The 8,312-nt window shown below is 40.5% G+C and overlaps 1 protein-coding gene across 3 annotated transcripts; it reads left to right on the top strand.

Moving 5' to 3' along the window:
- The first annotated feature begins 508 nt into the window (after positions 1–508).
- LOC117569697 (probable protein phosphatase 2C T23F11.1) lies at positions 509–7,720 on the top strand. 3 transcript variants are annotated; one of them, XR_007954809.1, is made up of 5 exons: positions 509–579; positions 638–3,187; positions 4,641–4,869; positions 4,938–5,046; positions 5,577–5,673. XR_007954809.1 is itself a non-coding variant. In XM_034250956.2 (4 exons), the coding sequence occupies exons 2-4, from the start codon at positions 5,681–5,683 to the stop codon at positions 6,959–6,961; spliced, it is 1,080 nt and encodes a 359-aa protein (XP_034106847.1). In that variant the 5' UTR covers positions 4,632–4,869; positions 5,580–5,680; the 3' UTR covers positions 6,962–7,720. The 3 variants fall into 3 exon arrangements, 2 of the variants coding, with proteins under 2 accessions (XP_034106847.1, XP_034106848.1); XM_034250956.2 differs by lacking the exons at positions 509–579; positions 638–3,187; positions 4,938–5,046 and adding exons at positions 6,062–6,392; positions 6,498–7,720 and having other exon boundaries at positions 4,632–4,869; positions 5,580–5,965; XM_034250957.2 differs by lacking the exons at positions 509–579; positions 638–3,187; positions 4,938–5,046 and adding exons at positions 6,062–6,392; positions 6,498–7,720 and having other exon boundaries at positions 4,632–4,869; positions 5,577–5,965.
- The last annotated feature ends 592 nt before the right edge of the window (positions 7,721–8,312 follow it).

The following is an 8,312-nucleotide window of genomic DNA, read 5'->3' as shown; positions in this document are numbered from 1 at the left end:
AAAAACAAACAAAACATGTAACATAAGAGAAAAAAAATTTATAAATAAATACATTTTTTCTATTTTTTATGAATACTTTTAATCAACAAACATATTTTCTAAAATTGAAGATAAATAAATAAATAAACGCATAAGTCCTTTCCTCATTTCTGCAGAAATCTTTTTAATCTGAAATGAAATGGAAATTTAGCATAAAAATCTTTATTACCTAAAAAGTTTAATCAATATTGTTCTCTTTAAGATCGAAAAAATCTTAAATCACGATTTTTTCAATTTAGATTTTTTTCTCTTTGTGTAGATACTATTAAACATCAGATATTTTTTCTTAGATTCAAAAATAACACAAAATCATCACTTGCACTATTTTCCACAATCTGAATTTGAATATAAAAAAATCTAACATATACTCAAAAAACAGAGTTACCTTTTATAATAATGTAAAATTTGGGAACATTTTGAATACAGTATTTGTATAACAATCAGAGATATCCCCAAGTTTGTTTGATAACTTCGATAGAATTTAAATAATCTTTTCTTTTAGTAAGACATGGTATATAAGGAAGACTTTTTTGTGAAGCAGTAAGTATTTATTCTTTTATCCATTCATTTTTGGAATATAGTAAAGTGATTTTCTCAGTTTCTATGCGCTGACAACACTGGCAATTCTATTTGCTACGATTCTGTTGTTGCTGCCGAACCTACGCAATAAAATACAAATGAAGCTGGGCACAATTCACAACAAGTTGATTAACTATACGCCAGTTAACTATACAGATTATTTGTCGCCCGTCTCAAGGCGGAGATTAAAGCTAGTAAGCCGCAAAACTCTGGTACTCGATATGGACGACACATTGATCAAGTCGCATTTCCATTACCAAAGAGAACCCTGGAGAAATAGGACGCGCAAGAATAAGTCTATCAAGCCCGATTTTAGTTTCTATATACGGAACAAAGATGTCTTCGTCTCAGTGTTTAAGCGACCGCATTTGGATTACTTTCTGGACTGTGTTTCCAAGTGGTACAATGTGATGATCTTCACCGCGGCCACCGAGATTTATGCATCCGAAGTGCTCGATCGCTTAGAGAGCAATCGCAAGATATTCCAGCGACGTTTCTATCGACAACATTGCATCGAAATCAGCGGGATTCTAGCCAAACTTGTGTCGGTGTGCGATGATGATCCTGCCAATGTTTTGCTGCTAGACGATTGCCACTTGGCCAATCAATTCAATGCGGGCAATGCGGTGCAGATAAAACGATATAAAATCGGAACCCGGGATGAGGAACTACTCGCCATGCTGCCCTTGCTCGATGCGCTGCGTTTTACGTCCGATGTTCGCTCGGTGCTGGGACGAGTCACCAAGAGGTGTGACTGTCTAACAACAGCCTTGGCCTCGATGACCCCCCGAGCATTACATCGCCAGAGATATAGAGGACGTAACTGCGACTGGCCCATTGAGTGTTGAGTCATGGTGTTGGCTTAGTCACGTCCAAGTGGGCAAGTGAATCAGCGCCTAGTTGCTTTATCAGCGACTAGAGTGTTGCTGCTGTTTTATCAGAGGTGGTCAAAAATGTGGCTGAAACTGAAAACCCGGCTGTGTGAAATGTGTATTTCTCTTGCTAAGCTACTTTGGGTGCGGCAATTAAGTCACCACAAACAGCAGCGGCGGTGGCGGGAGGTGGAGCGGCACCATTTCCAGTGAAGATCATTATTGTCTCGCCGCGGATGTTGTGAATGCTGCAGCAGCCAAAAAAGAAAAAAAAACAAAAACAACAACAGAAAAGAGCTAAAGAGCCGCAGAAACAAGTTAATGAACCCGTTGCCCGCGTCGCGGATCCTTGAACTCCCAGCGAGTTGTCCAACTAGTTTGGGACGCGTCTGCAGTCGGAGGCAGAAGCCAGAAGCAGAACGAGGGAGAACCAGAACCAAATCTGTGGCATGAATTCTGTGGAAATGATCGAAATTTCATTTCAAGCTCCACACACAAAATTGAGTTCAACAGCATTCCGGTTGCCGGTTGCCAAGTCTCCCGGTCTTCAGTCTACAGTCTGCTGTTGCTCCTCCTCCTCCTCTGACCAGCCCCCACACCGTCTGCTGGTCTGTGATCAAGTTGGGACCGAGGCTTAGAAGAGAGCTTGCCTTCTGCTGCTGTGGCTGCTGCTGCTGTTCTGTTTTGCTCGCTGCTTTGTTGGGTTAACTTTCCATTATCCTTGAGGCTCAAGTCAATGCCCTCGTCTCGCATTACACAATTGCAGGCGGGCGGCAGTGGCAGCAACAGCAGGAACTGCGTGTGCATCTCGAGTTCGCCGCTGGCCGCTTATTCCCTCCTCTCCACCTCGTTGCCCCTTTTTACTGTGGTTCGCTCAAGTTACACAGAACTCCAGTGGCCTACTTCCACTTGAATGGAACAAATGGGAATATGGGAATGGGATGCGTTGCGTTTACGTTGTGGGCATGGGCATGGGAATGGGAAATGGAATGGGATGGGAATGGCCCGCCCGTCCGCTTGGAACAAAAGCTTTTGTCAGGCAACCCCAACCCATCAACAATCAGCAAAAGCGATCCTGTGGCCAGCGCGACAAAGACAAAGAAACTCATTTTGTCGCATGCAAAAATTAATACAAAACAAATGCGAACGAGAGAGCGAACACACACATACATACATACAATTGCAAAACACACTCTCGCACTCTCACACCAACACAAGCGCATATAATTTTATTTTTATAACTGACCTCGAACTTTTGTGCAATGTGATTGAACTGCGGCTTTCTGCTTCAGCTTCTGCTGCTGTTGCTGCTGCGATATCTGTGAGCTTGAGCCACGTTCCCCACTCCCCGATCGCTGCCCTTTCCCCGCAAACATTTGCATGCAGACTGCATGCGAAACTGTCGGAAAGTGGCAGCGATAATGTCGCCGCTGAGCTTGGGATCAGAATCGACATCAGAATCGGAATCGGGATCTGGATGCGTTGACAAACAATATGGAAATTTCGCACTGCCAGAGGGGGAGAGTTCCAGAAGTCCAAATGGTAATCATCATCGCGATGATGATGATGATGATGACGTCGAGTGCAGCAACGACAACGTTAAATGCATAATAAATGCGGTTTTCAAGTAGTTTGGAAAAATAAAATGCGTGCGGCGACTCAAATGCACTTTCAATGAGCTAAAACAAAAAAAAAAAGTACGTTAAAACAAAACAGCAGCAGAGTGATAAGAGGAGGGAAGGGGAGGCAACTGTGGGAAGTGCAATGCGCGTTAGCTCCAGGCGTTTGTCGGCCACGCCCATCTCATGAAATTCATTGACTTTTGTAACGCATTCAATGCTGACGTTGATAAAAGTGACCAAGAACGTACTGAATGTGTGAGTGAGAGATAGCTACGTGCAGTACAGTTCTTTATCAGGAATACTTTGTTGGGTGCTTGGAGCTAAAGTCTCTGCTGCTGTACAAATATTTAATTCGTCTCTTTTTTTTTTGGGCAAACCGAAAATCGAAAAAAGTAAAATACAAAACAGACTTAGAGAGACGAAAGCAGAAAGCAGCGCAGCAGAGGCGCAGTTAGCAAGTAAGAGGGATGACCAGCAAACAGTATTTGTTTCACAAATTGAAATGGAACACCGAATGTTACTCAACAGTATAGTACTAATGAGTATAGCAATAAGCTTTCGCTAGTGTTCCCCTCTTACCGTGTGACGTGCGCCCCTGACCAGCAGCAACAAACCAAACACAACGCGCAGAGCACGAAAAAATGTTTAGCTGACGTCATTTGTCCTTGAATTCGTGTATTTGCCGCAAAACAAAACTCGCAAAATTCAATGCACTTGGCAGCGACGACGGCGGCAGCAGCAGCCCCCAAAAAAAATAATACAACAACACAATAAGATAAAGTGCTGGAGCGAGAGAGTTGAGAGAGTGAAAGCGGCAGCAAAGCACAGTTGAAACAGAAGCTGTATTCGCAGTGTGTGTATGTTGTGTGCTTACAAACATTTTTATTTTGTGACTAGCACATCTAATTATGAGTAAATACTTGTATGACCAGAACAAGATATTAATAAATAAATGTTTTATAAATAACAACTGCGAATAAATCAAAAAATATATGGTACACTTAAGATAATAGTAAAATGTCAAACAGAAAACAAATACTTGACAAATTGAGGTATTCAATTTAAAGCACATTTTAATTAAAATTTAACGATTTGACAAACCGTAGATTTTAAGCTTAACGATTATTTAAATGCGAGCAATTGAACTCAATGGTAATTTAAATACATGACAACTCTTAAATGAAATTTGTTAGGAACACCTTTTCGAATCAACTTGAAAATGCTTTTAAATTTAACGGTCGAACAAAGCTTGCCAATGGCTTTAAGCTCATTGCTACGACACTGCATCGCCATAAATATCGATAGCAAGAAAAGATGTTGAGAAAACATTAAAACTTTTTATTTATCTCTTAACAATCAATGCTCTTTGGCAATTAATATTAAAAATAATAATAATCATAATAATTTGTGATTAAAATTCAAAGTATACGTGAGGCACGCATCGTCCAAGCGATAGTTCTATGTAGGCATGCATTTGTTGGTCTTATCGATAACGATAATTGCAATTATTAAACATTTTGTATAAAAGATTTAATTTAAGCAAAACAGCAACTGCAACGCGTAGATCAGAACACGTGCCGCATTTTAAGAGGCAACAAACAAGCGCCAGGAAACAAAACAAACCCAGGAAGAACGTGACCAAAGCAACTGCAACACCGTGTATTTGTGTTTTTGCGCAAAACCCAGGGAAGAAAATCGGAAAACACAACGAGCAAAAAGTTATTAATGTATTGTTGGAGCAGCGTCAGCGTCGCCAGGTAGGTTTAACAACCACTTAATGATTAAGAGGCCCAGTTTCATTGTTGTTAAGCGTTTTCTATTCTAGTATTTTACGCAACTTCTAGGGTCTCGTTGTTTGTATCTCACACAATATTTAGTCACCTCAAGTGTGTCAGCAGCAAGCAGCTAATTGCGGTGCTCTGAATAACAAATTCGTATGTAAATTGCATATTTTTATCGCAATATTTTAAGTTTGAAGCAGTCGCAGTCATCACAAGACACTGGGGCAGCGTCTTATCAGCGAATTTATCTGGTTTTCGTGTTTTCTGCTGTTGCCTCGCTCGCTCTTTGGCCTTTGCCCAACTCCAAAAATCGAAATAAATTTATAATCGCAAGCTGTTGAAATATACAAAAAAAGAAGGAATGACACATCTTTGCTGTTTATATATTATAAACAGTGTGAAATGTGTTTGGAATTTTATATACAAGGATTCGGATTCTTTCGAGAGTAATTTGTAATCAGCACGTTTATTTGCTTTAAGCTTATGCGGGTCATATCATTAATTTTGATATAATAATCTCAGTACAAACACACACACACACGTGCAGGAGTTTATCTACTTACACACACACCCGTAGATTTTAGTGTAGTATATATCATCATCAGTTATATATTTTTTATACTATCGCATTCGTAATTAACAATCTACTCAACTCTCTACTTTACTTTACACTATATTCGCAGCAGATAAAGATACTTGAAGCGTATAACTGATAACCACCAGCCCCTGGAACACCCCGCCCCAAAAAGCAGCAACATCAGTTAGTCAGGGAGCCAGCACAGTTAAGATGGGACAAACGTTGTCGGAGCCGGTCACAGCAAAGGAATCATCATATTGTCGCAACGATCAATATCGTGTCGGCAGCAGTTGCATGCAAGGATGGCGCATCAATATGGAGGATTCACACACACACATCTTATCGCTGCCCGGTGATCCGGGCACAGCGTTCTTTGCCGTCTATGATGGCCATGGCGGAGCCACAGTTGCCCAATATGCGGGCAAGCATTTACACAAATTTGTTATAAAGCGACCCGAATATAATACCAACGACATTGCCAAGGCCCTCAAACAGGTGAGTAATGATGATGATGATTATTCCAAGATTTCGTAATATTACTCATACGTAACGTCATCCCCATTGCACAAAAAAAACACACGCACACCACAGGCATTTCTCGATATCGATTATGAAATGCAACATAACGAACCGTGTGGCGAACAAATGGCCGGTTCAACGGCCGTCGTTGTGCTCGTCAAGGATAATATGCTTTATTGTGCCAATGCTGGCGATTCGCGTGCCATTGCCAGCATAAACGGCCAGCTGGAAACACTCTCCGTGGACCACAAGCCCAACAACGAGGCGGAATCGAAGCGCATCATTGAGGGCGGCGGCTGGGTGGAATTCAATCGTGTTAATGGCAATCTTGCCCTCTCCCGTGCACTTGGCGACTTTGTGTTCAAGCGCGCGAACAAAAAGCCGGAAGACCAAATAGTCACAGGTAAGAATGAAGAACAAAAGACCACATTTCATTAGCGATGGCAAATTGCAATCGCACTCATTGTTCTTACATTAACACCTTTCTTTTTGTTGTTGTTGTCGACAGCCTACCCGGATGTGGAGACACGCCAAGTGCAACAGGATTGGGAATTCATTGTGCTCGCCTGCGATGGCATTTGGGATGTCATGAGCAATGAGGAAGTGCTGCAATTCTGTCGCACACGCATCGGCCTCGGTATGCAGCCGGAGGAGATCTGTGAAGAGCTGATGAATCATTGCCTGGCGCCCGATTGCCAAATGGGTGGTTTGGGTGGCGATAATATGACTGTCGTTTTGGTTTGCCTGCTGCACGATAAGCCCTACAGTGATTTGGTGCAACGTTGTGCGGGCACGAGTCAACAGCAACAACAACAACAACAGTCTTCGCATGCTCCAGATACGGAAACCGAAACAGAGACAACAGCAGCACCAGCAACACCAACAGCAGCAGCAGCAGTAGAAACAACAACAGAAGCAACGCCCGCTGATACGGATACCAATAAAAGTGATGCGCCTGCCATGGAACTGTAAAACAAATCAAGCAAATAAATCCTGTGCCGATTAGAGTAGCAAATGTGGAACCGGAAATGAAATTCGCTGCTGGCAGCACACACAAACACACACACACACAACACTACCACATGTCCCGTTCCCGAATGCAATTCCTTTTTGATATTGATTTCAATATACGCAATTTGTTATTGTCCCTAAAAACTGTATTCTTTGTATGCTGAAATCGTGAAATTCGGAACGCCATTCAAAATGTGAATCATGTGTACTTAACGTGCCTGTATTTTTCGGTTAACTTTAACACACACACACACATACTCGTACAATCCTTACCAATTTGTTAACTAGCTCCTCCATACCGCGATAGGGCTTATCAATATTCTTTGTTGTGAGCAAAAAAAAAAAAGAAAGAAAGAAAAAATTGTATTAAACGTTTAGTATTTATGTACCTCTATATATTTTGACCTTTTAAGCATTTTGGGATTGGTCTTTTAAATTTTAGAAACAAAACACAAAACGATGATAGTAAGAGCTGAAATTGTATTTGTAATAATAATTAATAATAATAAAAAGTAAACAATGTTTTTGTAGTGCCCACAAGAAATCGTATCGCTAAAAAAAAAGAATAATAATAATTCCAGAAAAATATAAACTTAAAAAGTATACGGTTTTAACTACGGGTTTGCCGATCCAAAGTAGTCATGCTAGAGGCCTTTTTACATCGCAATAGTATCTATATATAATATGATAAAATGAGATTTCAAATACACACACACAAAACCAAAAGGTTTCCATTTATTTGGGATCGGGATATTTAATAGATAAATGTTCTTTTCGTTTTTATACCCTTTATCCATAGGGTCGAAGACTATTGTAACTTTATGCCTCCAGGATATGTATGGAACAGGAAGAAGAAGGCATCTCCGACCCTATAAAGTACATATATTCTTGATCAGCGTCAACAGTCGAAACGATATAGCCATGTCCTTATGAACACATATGTAGATCTCAGAGATTATAAGAGATAGAGCTATAATAATTTCGACATCACTTGTTATGTTTGCTCGCTTCTTTCAAATGTTTGCCACACCCTCTTCCGTTCCCGCAAAGAAAAAAAATCGAATAACAAGCGAAATTTTGAAACTAGAGTCACGATTTTGGAAAATTTGGTTGCGATAGTTAGAAATTGTAGAAACCATTTAATACTTTCGTATGGGCAAAAACTCAAAAAACTCTTTAGTATATTTTGAATATAGTACTCTATCAATATACCAAATATAGCCGTCAGTATATTTTGTAGTACTATGATAGTTAGTTGGATATATTTTAAAATGAATACCGCCCTGTTTAGCTTTTATGCACAATGGGTACC

Source organism: Drosophila albomicans, chromosome 3, assembly GCF_009650485.2.
Source record: "Drosophila albomicans strain 15112-1751.03 chromosome 3, ASM965048v2, whole genome shotgun sequence".
Classification (NCBI taxonomy): domain Eukaryota; kingdom Metazoa; phylum Arthropoda; class Insecta; order Diptera; family Drosophilidae; genus Drosophila; species Drosophila albomicans.
The sequence above is the reverse complement of the archived record's forward strand: the minus strand, read 5'-3'. Positions and strand labels throughout refer to the sequence as shown.